The sequence below is a fragment of the Amblyraja radiata genome, chromosome 18 (assembly GCF_010909765.2).
Source record: "Amblyraja radiata isolate CabotCenter1 chromosome 18, sAmbRad1.1.pri, whole genome shotgun sequence".
NCBI lineage: Eukaryota > Metazoa > Chordata > Chondrichthyes > Rajiformes > Rajidae > Amblyraja > Amblyraja radiata.
In genome coordinates this window covers 1,440,001-1,454,123 of record NC_045973.1, presented here as the reverse complement: position 1 = coordinate 1,454,123, position 14,123 = coordinate 1,440,001, and the positions used below count along the sequence as shown (strand labels likewise).

Genomic DNA, 14,123 nt, shown 5'->3' with positions numbered 1-14,123 from the left:
GATGCTGCCTGTCCAGCTGAGTTACTCCGGCAGTTTGTGTCTCTCTTCAGTGTAAACCAGCATCTGCAGTTCCTTCCTACACGTCGGTAGTCGGATGACCATTAATTAAAGGTTGTCAAGTGTTTTATTGTCATATGTCCCAGATAGAACAATCGCAGCAGAATGTGCAGACTTAGTACACTGGAAACAATATAATAAACGAGAGAAAAAAGTGTATTTATACACATAATGACAAATACACCTGTATATGGATCATATATACATACACACAGGCGCACACACAAAAAGACAAACAATAATGGTACACTAATAGTCTATGTAGTTCAGAGCTTGTTTGAGGTTGTAGTGTTTAAAGGTTGAGCGTCTGGGGGAAGGAGGGTGAACATTTATCATCACGTTTTGCAGCCTACCTTTCGATCAGGCCAGTTGTACTTTGCAAATACCGTGTCATACGTGTCCACAGCTCCGTCGGTAACCAGCATGATGGCCTGGCTACAGCTGCTCCCCTGCCCTGTGCCGTTAAACTGGAGAACATACAGGAAACCACATGAGAGGGAGATTTACAACATATAACATAGAACAGCACAGGAACAGGCCCTTCGGCCCACAATATCCATGCCAAACACAGGGCCAAGTTATACTAATCTCATCTGCCCCAACACCACCCCTCCATTCCCTGCACGTTGCCGATTCAAAAGCCTCTTAAATACCATTAGTGTATCTTAGATTTAAAAGGTTGCTTCAAAGTTTGAAGCACAAGTTGTCCGACAACTTTTGGCTATGCACGCCATACACACGATGAAGAAAGTTTAAAGCAAATCACATTCTGCACAGCATGTTTTCTAGTAAAATTACAATTAAAACACCAAGTACTTGTGCTATAACTCCTGAATAAGCACTCAACTAAGAAAACATAGAGCAAAACATAGTTAATTACAAGATACTTTAATTATTTAGTAGATGAAGAGATTAAAAGTAACATTAGCAAATTTGCAGATGACACAAAGCTGGGTGGAAGCGTGAACTGTAATGAGGATGCTATGAGGATGCAGGTTGGGTGAGTGGACAGATTGGGTGAGTGGGCAGATGCAGTTTAATGTGGATAAATATGAGGTTATCCACTTTGATGGCAAGAACAGGAAGGCATATTATTATCTGAATGGTGTCAAGTTCGGAAAAGTAGAACAAGATCTGGAGGTCCTTGTACATCAGTCACTGAAAGTAAGCATGCAGGTACAGCAGGCAGTGAAGAAAGCTAATGGCATGTTGGCCTTCATAACAAGAGGAGTTGAGTATAGGAGCAAAGAGGTCCTTCTGCAGTTGTATAGGGCCTTAGTGAGACCACACCTGGAGTATTGTGTGCGGTTTTGGTTTCCAAATTTGAGGAAGGACATTCTTGCTATTGAGGGAGTGCAGCGTAGGTTCACGAGGTTAATTTCTGGGATGGCAGGACTGTCATATGCTGAGAGAATGGAGCGACTGGGCTTGTATACTCTGGAGTTTAGAAGGATGAGAGGATATCTTATTGAAACATGTAAGATTATTAAGGGTTTGGAAACGCTAGTCAGGAAACATGTTCCCGATGTTGGGGGAGTCCAGAAACAGGGCCACAGTTTAACAATAAGGAGTAGACCATTTAGAACAGAGATGAGGAAAAACTTTTTCACCCAGACAGTTGTGAATCTGTGCAATTCTCTGCCTCAGAAGGCAGTGGAGGCCAATTATCTGGATGCTTTCAAGAGAGAATTAGATAGAGCTCTTAAAGATAGCAGTCAGGGGATAAGGGGAGAAGGCAGGAAAAGGGTACTGATTGTGGATGATCAGCCATGATCACAGTGAATGGCGGTGTTGGCTCGAAGGGCCGAATGGCCTACTCCTGCACCTATTGTCTTTAAACTAAACTATTATCTAACTAAATACACCAACTTACAAATGACTCGATATGCAGAAGAAAAAAAACAGCTACCTACATATTAATTCTCTTTAACAAAACCCTAATCCTGTAGATGCCAGTATATCACTGGGGTTATCAAGTGGGCACCTCCCTTCATTGGTGTTTCATTGAGTTAGGCCCACGACACCTCAGGAAGGATCAACAGTTGGTTCTGCCATCCCAGAACAATCTCACCACCTATGATGCAGGAAAAATGTTCCCAATGTTGGGCGAGTCCAGAACCAGGGCCCACAGACTTAGAATAAAGGGGAGGTCATATAAGACTGAGGTGAGAAAAAACATTTTCACCCAGAGTGTTGTGAATTTATGGAATTCCCTGCCACAGAGGGCAGTGGAGGCCAAGTCACTGGATGGATTTAAGAGAGAGTTAGATAGAGCTCTAGGGGCTAGTAGAGTCAAAGGATATGGGGAGAAGGCAGGCACGGGTTATTGATAGGGGACGATCAGCCATGATCACAATGAATGGTGGTGCTGGCTGGAAGGGCCGAATATGTTTCTATGTTTTTATGCTGCCAGTGTCCACTAAATAAAGTTAGCTGCAGCCAAGTAGCTCACACTAACAAATGCCAAACACCTGCATCCATTCTTCCACTAATCCTAGCCCATCATGAAGCTTGCAATATCACAAATCTCACCCTTGCATAAGACCAGGATACACTCGCACAGACGACAATTACAAAGAAATACACATACTGCATGTCAAACGTTTCCTTTCTGTCCCCAACTGACATTATTTCTTCTTCACCAAATCCACCTACTGCCTTGCTCTGCTGCTTCTGACATCTGCTTTACGGCCTGACGCAAACTCTGTCCGCGAATTCCGAGCTCTCCAAATAGCGATGTGGTCGATCTCTCTATGAAACCTCCACAACCCGCCTCTACCAGACGTACTCTAGCTGTCCATCATTGCTGCTCAACTGCTGCTGCCAACTCTACATATCTAAGCTTTTTCCTTTCATAAGCCTCATCCACTAAGTTCACTGACTAACTGACCATAACACTATATCAGGCCTCAAACTAGAAGTCATTATTTCCTGCTGAACAACAAGCTTTCCTCCTAAATCTACCCGCATCATTGGCTCCCCGTAACTGGCCTGACTCATACCGGTCGACAAACTTCCCTCTTCTACCTTTCTCTCCCTCACGGACAAAATGAATCGCTACACTCTCAGTCCTGATGCCTACTGAATTCACATGTGCTCTCCTCCTCTCCATAGACAATAGACAATAGGTGCAGGAGTAGGCCATTCGGCCCTTCGAGCCAGCACCGCCTTTCAATGTGATCATGGCTGATCATCCCCAATTAGTGCCCCGTTCCTGCCTTCTCCCCATATCCCCTAACTCCGCTATTTTTAAGAGCCCTATCTAGCTCTCTCTTGAAAGCATCCAGAGAACCTGCCTCCACCACCCTCTGAGGCAGAGAATTCCACAGACTCACCACTCTCTGTGAGAAAAAGTGTTTCCTCGTCTCCGTTCTAAATGGCTTACTCCTTATTCTTAAACTGTGGCCCCTGGTTCTGGACTCCCCCAACATCGGGAACATGTTTCCTGACTCTAGTGTGTCCAAGCCCTTAACAATCTTATATGTTTCAATGAGATCGCCTCTCATCCTTCTAAACTCCAGAGTGTACAAGCCCAGCTGCTCCATTCTCTCAGCATATGACAGTCCCGCCATCCCGGGAATTAACCTTGTAAACCTACGCTGCACTCCCTCAATAGCAAGAATGTCCTTCCTCAAATTAGGGGAGCAAAACTGCACATAATACTCCAGGTGTGGTCTCACTAGGGCTCTGTACAACTGCAGAAGGACCTCTTTGCTCCTATATTCGATTCCTCTTGTTATAAAGGCTAACTATGGAGAACATGGCTGCAGCTATACACTTCAAGACCTGGTTATGCCGCCAAGTATACCGACCCTGAGAAAGACTAGTCCTACATCCTGACAAAATATGCCTCAACGTTGCCATATCTGAACACAAGGGACATGCCGGGTCCCCACATACTCATTGTTTGAGGTTCTGCAGTGATGGCAGCACTTCATAAATAGCCCTTATAAGGGAACTGACATGACCCGCCTCCATACACCAAAGGTCCCTTCAGATAAACCTGCTCTGCAACTTCTCATAATTTGGGTCTGAAGAAGGGTCCAATCCCAAGACATCACCTATCCATGTTCTCCAGAGATGCTGAAGCCAGTGGAAAGGAGCATGGTGAAGCCAGTGGAAGTAGCATGAGTTACTGTAATATTCACTGTGTTACCACTTTCCACAAAAGTCCACATTGCCACACAACCATTCCAATATTGCACATATCTGCCCAGAAAAAGGTATACAAGGAACTGCAGATGCTGATTTACCAAAAAAAGACACAAAGTGCTGGAGTAGCTCGGTGGATCAGGCAGTATCTCTGGTGGACATGGATAGGCAACGTTTTGATTCAGACTGAAGAAGAGGTCAACAACGAAACGTCACCTATCCACGTTCTCCACAGATGCTGCCTGACCCGCTGAGTTACTCCAGCACTCTGTGAAATGTCACCTATCCATGTTCTCCACAGATGCTGCTTGACCCGCTGAGTTACTCCAGCACATTGTGTCTTTTTTTGGTAAACCATCACCTGCAGTTGTGGCAATAAAGAACTGCAGATGCTGGTTTATACCAAAGATAGACACAAAGTGCTGGAGTGACTCAGTGGGTCGAGCAGCATCTCTGGAGATAAAGGATGGGTGATGTTTCAGGGCAGGACCCTTCTTCAGTTACTCCGAAGAGTGTCTATGTGCAGTTGTGGCAAATGGTTTTATCCAGCAATTATTTGCAGAAATATTCTTTGCAGGGTGATTTAGCGGTGACACTGAAAGTCCAATACTCTGGTTGACATGGAGGATGGATGAAAGATATGAACAAGTTGCTTGACAGCTTTATGTTTATGCAGCAGGAGGTAGAGAAGGGCAGTAGAGAAGGTAAAGATGCAGCAGGTACAGGCTGATGTTGGGAGAATGATCAGGTGTTCTGATCAAATTTGTAATTGATGCAATTTCACACAGAAATATTTGCTGTGAGATTAACTCTGGGCAAACTGCCACTTGGCATAATTAGTCCAGAAAGATAAATGGTTCGACAATCCCTATTTCTAGGCAACAAAAGGCACACAATGCAGAAGTAACTAAGGACTTTGTGTGCTTTTGTGCTGGAGTAACTCAGCGGGTCAGGCAGCATCTCTGGAGAACATGGATAGGTGACGTTTCACGGAGTGCTGGAGTAACTCAGCGGGTCAGGCAGCCTCTCTGGAGAACATGGATAGGTGACGTTTCGTGTCAGACCTCTTCTTCAGTCTGAATCAAAACATCGCCTATCCATGTCCACCAGAGATGCTGCCTGATCCACAGAGCTATTCCAGCACTTTGTGTCTTTTTTTGGTAAATCAGCATCTGCAGTTCCTTGTATGCCTATTTCTGGGCAGATATGTGCAATATTGGAATGGTTGTGTGGCAATGTGGGCTTTTGTGGAAAGTGGTAACACAGTGAATATTACAGTAACTCATGATCCTTCCACTGGCCTCACCCTTCATTGATACAAGACCAACGTGTCACTCATTTCCCCAAACGTGCTTCAACCTTGACTGGCCCACTCAGATGTAGGGTTAGGGTTTGGTGCACGAAGGAACTGCAGATGCTGGTTTACACCGAATCACTGGAAAGAAGGAACGGGTGACGTTTCGGGTCGAGACCCTTCTTCAGACCCAACCCGAAATGTCATCTATCCCTTTTCTCCTGAGATGCTGCCTGTCCCACTGAGTTATTCCAGCATTGTGTGTCTATCTATGCACAGAGTCTCTTAGATGCACAGAGTCTATTGCCCAAAGTAGGTGAATTGAGGACCAGAGGACACACAGTAGGTTTAAGGTGAAGTGGAAAAGATTTAATTTGAGTCTGAGGGGTACCTTTTTCACACAAAGGGTGGTGGGTGTATGGAACAAGCTGCCAGAGGAGGTAGTTGAGGCTGGGATTATCGCAACATTTAAGAAACAGTTAGACAGGATAGGACAGGTTTGGAGGGATATGGACCAAATGCAGGCAAGTGGGACTAGTGTAGCTGGGACATGTTGTCCGTTGTGGGCAAGTTGGGCTGAAGGGCCTGTTTCCGTGCTGTATCACTCTGTGACTCTATGACACAAAGGTTGGTTGGTGTTCTGTGGAGTTTATGCTGAGTTCCTCCAGGTGGCAGTAACAGAGCATGTCTGTATTAGATGTGGGATTTTAACACGTGCAAATGAAAATGAAGTTACATATAATCTCACGGCGATTCTACTGACATGTGGAGCAACCCCTGGAGGTTTGGGGAGCTCCTTCAAATAACGGCACAATTCATTTAACCTGATATTGAAAATGTTCTTCACAAGATCTCACGAAATTATCATGCATTATGTGATCTCTGAATACCTACTTAGAATGCTCCTTACATTAATTAGCGCAGTGGTTACGGAAGTTGTTTACATTATAAATGTCAACGACAAGCATTTTGTGATGAACTACAATTAACTTATAATGATTAATCATTTGCCATGGAAATTTCAATGCATTCTGACATTTACAGTCTTTATTATGGTTGCTAGTCATTCAAATGTCAACGAATTTGATTTAATTTACTATAAAAAATAAAAAAAAGGTTTAATCATTGGCGAGATTGAATTCATTTGCAAAAAGATAATTGCAGTTGTTACAGGCTGGAGCAAAATGACAGCTTGCATAATCTCCTGTCATTTATGGAATAATTCATGGATTTTCCATGCGTTCCTCAACAGAAGATCTCTGATTTACCTTTGGAACTTCCTGATTCTTCTTCATGTCCGAAGTGAAATGAGCGATACATCACGCTTGTTTACCTGACTAAACACTATTGTTGCAACCTATCAAGCTGCCAACTCGGGATTTTACTTTCAAACAAACCACTGTGATATGATTTGTGCAAGATTCACTTTATTGAAGCCACAAAAATAAAGGAAAAACAGATTTTTTTGTATTGTGCTGACATTGAAGTTTTGATGTATCTTTCATATATAATGCATTTTATGTTCCATTAAATATTTACCATAGCCTTTCCCTTCTCTCCACAGGATGCAATGTGACAGAACAATAAAAGGACAATGAGTGTATCTGCTATTGGTGTTGACTGCTTCTCAAAGTTATTTAACATGTACCAACAAGGTTAAAGATGTTCTTGAGGGATAACTGTACACACTGGTTACCAAACTCATCTGACAGAGCATCAGATAAAAGTTACATAACTCCCAGAACTACACACCAAACCTTCTCTGCTCTGTCTCATTGCTTGGTCTTCCTTGGCTACAGTCGGCAGGGGAAGAAACTCCTCGGAATTCCCATTCCAGACGCTGGGACCTATTCAATTCATGATAATAGACACAGAATGCTGGAGTAACTCAGCGGGTCAGACAGCATCTCTGGAGCAAGGAATAGGTGACATTTCGGGTCGAGACGCTTCTTCAGTCAGTCAGGTTAAACCCTTCTTCAATCTGAAGAAGGGTCTCGACCCAATACGTCACCTATTAGATGGGACGAGTGGCCTAATTCTGCTCCTATCATTTATGACCTTATTCCTTCTCTCCAGAGATGCTGCCTGTCCCGCTGAGTTACTCCAGCTTTTTTGTGTCTATCTTCTGTTTAAGCCAGCATCTGCAGTTCCTTCCTACACAAGGAATGATAAATTATATGGTCCCTTAAAAGACAGTTGTCAGAATTATTCTTTAACATCGTTCATTAAGTTAAAGAGACCTAAACATAATCGATGAAATGTTTGAAAATAAAAATGTATCCATATACATTACTAAACACATTTGGACATGTACATGGATAGGACAGGTTTAGAGGGATATGGCCCAAATATGCTTTGGTCATTTGGATTGAGAACTGTCTCACCACTAGAGGACAGAAGCAGTAGTGATTCTGGCTGGAGTTCCACACAAATCAATGCTGGAACTGGAGAAGGGTGAGGGGGGACCTCATTGAAATGTACCGAATAGTCTTGGATAGGCTTGGATAGAGTGGATGTAGAGAGGATGTTTCCACTAGTGGGAGAGTCTAGGACCAGAGGTCACAGTTTCAGAATGAAAGGACATACCTTCAGAAAAGATATGAGAAGGAATTTCTTTAGTCAGAGGGTGGTGAATCGGTGGAATTCAATGTAAAATTGCCATTTTTAAGGTGTCAGGGGTTATGGGGAGAAGGCAGGAGAATGGGGTTAGGAGAGAGTAATAGATCAGCCGTGATTGAATGGCGGAGTAGGCTTGATGGGCCGAATGGGCTAATTCTGCTCCTAGAACCTATGAACTTATGACCTCTGCTGTTTGTGATATATGTAAGTGATTTGGACATAAATGTAGACAGGTTGGCTTGCAAGTTTGCAAACAACACCAAGATAGGTGGATAGACACAAAAAGCTGGAGAAACTCAGCAGGACAGGCAGCATCTCTGGAGTGAAGGAATGGGTGACGTTTCGGGTCGAGACCCTTCTTCAGACTCCACCAAGATAGTTGGGGTTGTGCATGGTTGAGGAGCCTGAGTGAGTGGAAGCAGTTTACTGATCAGTTGCTGGGGTGGGCAGGGAAAATGTTTTAGTTTAGTTTAGAGATACAGCGCGGAAACAGGCCCTTCGGCCCACTGAGTCCGCACCAACCAGCGATCCCCACATACTGTATTAACACTACACACACGAGGGACAATTTTACATTTATACATTTTTACCGGAGCCAATTAACCTACAAACCTGTACATCTTTGGAGTGTGGGAGGAAACCGAAGATCTCGGAGAAAACCCACGCAAGTCACGGGGAGAACGTACAAACTCCGTACAGACAGCACCGTAGTCAGGATCGAACCTGGGTCTCTGGCGCTGTGAAGCAGCAACTCTACTGCTGCGCCACCGTGCCACAAGGAAGCAGATGAAGATTGTTGGAGTACAGGAGGCTGAGGGATGATCTTATAAAGATGCAAAAGATCATAAGGGGAAGAGACAGGGTGAATTCACAGAGACTTTTATCCAGAGTAGGGGAATCAGGAGTGGCAAATGTTTTCACGCAGAGAGTGGTTGGCATATGGAATGAGCTGTCACATGAGGTAGTTGAGGCAGGGACTATAACAGTATTTAAAAGATGCTTGTGGGATATTTGTGGGAAAGTGGGATAAATTAGACAAACACGGGTGATGGATGGTCAGCATGGACTGGATGGGCCGAAGGACCTATTTCCATGCTGAATCTCTAACCTTTGAACAGGGATATTCCATACTTAAGAAAGGATGTTCCATACTTAAGAAAGGATGTACTAGCCCTGGAGGCAGTGCAGCGAAGGTTTACAAGATTAATTCCTGCAATGAGGGGATTGACATATGAGGAAAGGTTAAGTAGGCTGGAACTCTACTCTTTGGAGTTTAGAAGAATGAGAGGCGATCTCATTGAAACATATAAGATCGTGAGGGGCCTTGATCGGGTGGATGCACCGAGGATGTTCCCAATGATCGGGGAAACTAGAACTAGGGGACATAGTTGCAGAATAAGGGGGGGCTCTTTTAAAACTGAGATGAGGAAGAACTTCTTCACCCAGAGGGTGGTTAATTTATGGAATTCACTGCCCCAGGGAGCAGTGGAAGCAGAAACTTTAAATATATTTAAGACTAAAATAGATGGTTTTTTAGCTGCCAAGGGGATAAGGGGCTACGGGGAGAGGGCAGGGATATGGACCTAGGTATGGTTAGTATAGTAAGACCTGAGTGATCTCCTGGACAAGTGTCGATCGCCTGGATTGGGGTCGGAGAGGAATTTCCCGGATTTTTTTCCCGAATTGGACCTGGGTTTTTATCCGGTTTTTTGCCTCCCCCAGGAGATCGCGAGGTTCTTGGGGTGGAGAGGGGTGATAGCGGTATAAAGGGGAGGGTAGTGTCTTGTGTTCTGTGTCTTGTGTCTACTGTTTGTGGGTAAGTGTGTCTGTTTAGTGTTCAGCCATGAGCGAATGGCGGTGCGGGCTCGACGGACCTGGTGGTCTACTCTCGCACCTACTTTCTATGTTTCTATGTTTCTATATGGGAAGGGAGGGATTAGTGGGTTATGGGCCAACTGCAAGCAAATGGGATTAGCTTAGAGGGGGCATCTTGGTCGGCATGGACATGTTGGGCCGAAGGGCCTGAGTCCGTGCTGTATAACTCTATGATTCGCTAATTTGAAAGTTGTTTCAAGTGGTGGCCACGGTGGCACGGCGGTAGAGTTGCTGCCTCACAACGCCAGAGACCCGGGTTCCATCCTGACCGACCACGGGTGCTGCCCTGCACGGAGATGTACCTTCTCCCCGTCACCGCGTGTTTTTCCTCCGAGATCTTCAGTTTCCTCCCACACTCCAAAGACGTACAGGTTTGTAGGTTAATTGGCTTGGTGTATGTGTAAAATTGCCCCTCGTGTGTGTAGGATAGTGTTAATGTGCGGGGATCGCTGATCAGTGCGGACTAAGTGGGCCGAAGGGCCTGTTTCCGTGCTGTATCTCTAAACTAAACTAAAGTGGTAATGCAAAATAAATGTTATCAGACTGAATGTTCTCAAGATGCTGCAATTAATGTTGAGCTACACTGTAATGAATATGTTGAGAATGTTGTAAAGATCGAGAGAAAAGTGTGTTCATGATGAGGATTGATTGGTTCAAATTATGCATTATTGTCATTAAACAGATCAATGGTAATCAAACAGTTCTTTGTGATCAGGTGAACAGCAAAGGAGTCGGCAGCGATGGAGGTGAATACATTGACAGTGCATTGTTGGTTGATGTTATGCTGCACCAGCAGCTTACGCCGGCACGTGCCGTGCTGTGCAGACAACAGTTTATCAGTTTAGTTTATTGTCACGTGTACCGAGGTACAGTGAAAAGCTTTTGTTATGTGCTAACCAGTCAGCGGAAAGACAATACGATTACAATCGAGCCGTTTACTGTGTACAGATACAGGATAAGGAAATAACGTTTTGTGCAAGGTAAAGCCAGCAATGTTTGATCAAAGATAGTCCGAGGATCACCAAAGAGATAGATAGTAGTTCAGCACTGCTCTCTGGTTGTGGTAGGATGATTCAGTTGCCTGATAATAGTTGGGAAGAAACTGTCCCTGAATCTGGAGCTGTGCGTTTTCACACTTCTGCACCTTTTGCCCGATGGGAGAGGGCAGAAGAGGGAATGGCCAGGGTGATTATGCTACTGGCCTTGCCAAGGCAGCGTGAGGTGTAGATGGAGTCAATGGAAGGGAGGTTGGTTTGCCTCATGGTCTGGGCTGCGTCCACAATTCGCTGCAATTTCTTGCGGTCTTGGATGGAGCTGTTCCCAAACCAAGCTGTGATGCATCCTGATAAAATGCTTTGTATGGCGCATCTGTGGAAGTTAGAGTTGTTGGGGACATGCTGAACTTCCTCAACATTCTGGGGAAGTGGAGGCGTTGGTGTGCTTTAAGAAAGCAGAGCAGCAACTTGCTGCAGCCATGCCTTTAGCCTAAACATCTGACCTCTGCCTTGCATAATTCACCAGGCCGGACATTACCAGTTTAGTTTACTGTCACGACTTTTGTTGCGTGCTATCCAGTCAGCAGAAAGTTTAAGTTCATAAGTGAAAGGAGCAGAATTAGGCCATTCGGCCCATCAAGTCTACCCCGCCATTCAATCATGGCTGAACTATCTCCCCCTCCTAACCCCATTCTTCTTTAGGAAGGAGATGAGGAGGAATTTCTTTAGTCAGATGGTGGTGAATCTGTGGAATTCCTTGCCACAGTTGGCTGTGGAGCCCAAATCAATGAATATTTTGAAGGCAGCGATAGATAGATTCTTGATTAGTACGGGTGTCAGGGGTTATGGGGAGAAGGCAGGAGAATGGGGTTAGGAGGGAGAGATAGAAACAGCAACATAGGAAAATAGGTGCAGGAGTAGACCATTCGGCCCTTCGAGGCAGCACCGCCATTCAAGATCATCATGGCTGATCATCTATAATCAGTACCCCGTTCCTGCTTTTTCCACATCCCTTGATTCCTTTATCCCTAACAACTAAATCTAACCAGCCATGACTGAATGGTGGAGTAGACTTGATGGGCCGAATGGCCTAATTCTGCTACTATCATTTATGAACATGAACAATAAACATCCATTTATTCCCCATTCCCCCCTTGGGATTTCAGTGGCAGTATAGAGTTTCACATAGTATAGACACTGGGAACAGTGGTCAGTTCTGGCCGTTACCTGGTTCAGAAGGATGAAAGCCTCCGCCAGAGCAAAGCCCAGCATCCCGATTCCTTTGGCGTTCAGCGTGTCGAGATGTTCACGGAAATGCTAATCAGTGGGAGAGATAGAAAGCAGCAAGGTAAATATTCAAGTTCATGCAATTTCTTCCAATGTTATTTTCATCTGATTACAGGTTACAGTTTGTTTAAGAAAGAACTGCAGATGCTGGAAAAATCGAAGGTAGACACAAACTCAGCGGGTGAGGCAGCATCTATGGAGAGAAGGTATAAGCGACGTTTTGGGTCGAGACCCTTCTTCAGACGCAGGAAAAGGAAAGGAAGAGACGGAGACAGTAGCATGGACTCCCCTTCGTCCCATCGAGTCCACGCCGACCACCGATCACCCGTTTACACTCGTTCCATGTTATCCCACTTTCTCATCCACTCCCTACACACTAGGGACAATTTGCAGAGGGACAATTAACCAACAAACATTCACGTTTTTGGGATGTGGGAGTAAACTGGAGCACCTGGTGGAAAACCACGTGGTCACAGGGACAACATGCAAACTCCACACAGACAACACCCGAGGTCAGGATCGAACCCGGGTCTCTGGCGCTGTGAGGCAGCAACTCTCCAATTGCAAAATACTGCACCATGGAACTGGAGAATTTGATAACATAAAATGCTGCATCATTTCCTGAAACATTATTGCAGCTAAGAGGTTTTGTGGAAGGTGGGATAGATTGTGCGTGTTTACAAAGCTGTAAACTCAACCACTAACACATTCTGCTGACATTTTCCCCAAAGGCAAAAGAGGCCTGGATTACCTTAATGTGTGAAAATGAAGGCATTATTCTTTCAAAGCAATGTCATCTACCTTCATGGGGCAAACATACATCATTAGTCTTTCCTCTGGGAAACTGTCTTGATGTGTCTGTCCCGGCCTGACCCTGATGGATCTCATCGAGCTGCTGAAGTTAGTGGGTTCACGCAAGCTGAGGTCCATACGCATTGCTGACACCACAAATCACCAGCACAGCTATAAGCGGCAATTGCCCTGGATCCCGCTGAGAAATGTACAAATTATAAAGTGAATGGAGAAACGTCGACAGATTAATTGCAATGCCTCTCCCGTCAAGTCATTGCTTGGGGGTCATCAGGCAAGAGTAGCTTGAGTAGACCTAATAATGCTCACAAAACCTGATTGATATTAAGGTGGTTTTACCAAGCTAAAACACTTCAGTTTATATCAGGCATTTACCTGACGATGGGTTTGCAGACTGGAGGGCAGTAATACATTTCTCAAATTGTCACAAAGGTTCTAACTGCATACGAGGATCCCAGCAGCTTTCAAACTCGAGGATGCGGAGAGGATGTTTCCACTAGTGGGAGAGTCTAGGGCCAGCGGTAGGGTTGCTGCCTTACAGCGCCAGAGACCCAGGTTCGATCCTGACTACGGGTGCTGTCTGTACGGAGTTTGTACGTTCTCCCCGTGACCTGCATGGGTTTTCTCCGAGATCTTCGGTTTCCTCCCACACTCCAAAGATGTACAGGTTTGTAGGTTAATTGGCGCCGGTAAAAATGTATAAATGTAAAATTGTCCCTCGTGTGTGTAGTGTTAATACAGTATGTGGGGATCGCTGGTTGGTGTGGACTCAGTGGGCCGAAGGGCCTGTTTCCGCGCTGTATCTCTAAACTAAACTAAAACATTTTCCCTGCCCACCCCAGCAACTGATCAGTAACCTGCTTCCACTCACTCAGGCTCCTCAACCATGCACAACCCCAACTACCTTGGTGGAGTCTGAAGATGGGTCTCGACCGGAAACGTCACCCATTCCTTCACTCCAGAGATGCTGCCTGTCCTGCTGAGTTTCTCCAGCTTTTTGTGTCTATCCACCTATCTTGGTGTTGTCTGCAAAC

General features: G+C 45.0%; 1 protein-coding gene across 1 annotated transcript in view; it reads right to left on the bottom strand.

Annotated features, from left to right (window-relative positions):
• The window catches only part of cacna2d3 (calcium voltage-gated channel auxiliary subunit alpha2delta 3), a 437,296-nt gene that overhangs the window by 192,996 nt on the left and 230,177 nt on the right, over positions 1-14,123 (bottom strand). The window contains exons 11-12 of the mRNA XM_033036559.1: positions 12,220-12,309; positions 411-524 (exon numbers count right to left, since the gene is read on the bottom strand). Of these exons, the coding sequence (XP_032892450.1) occupies positions 411-524; positions 12,220-12,309 (204 nt within the window). The remainder of the gene's footprint in view (positions 1-410; positions 525-12,219; positions 12,310-14,123) is intronic.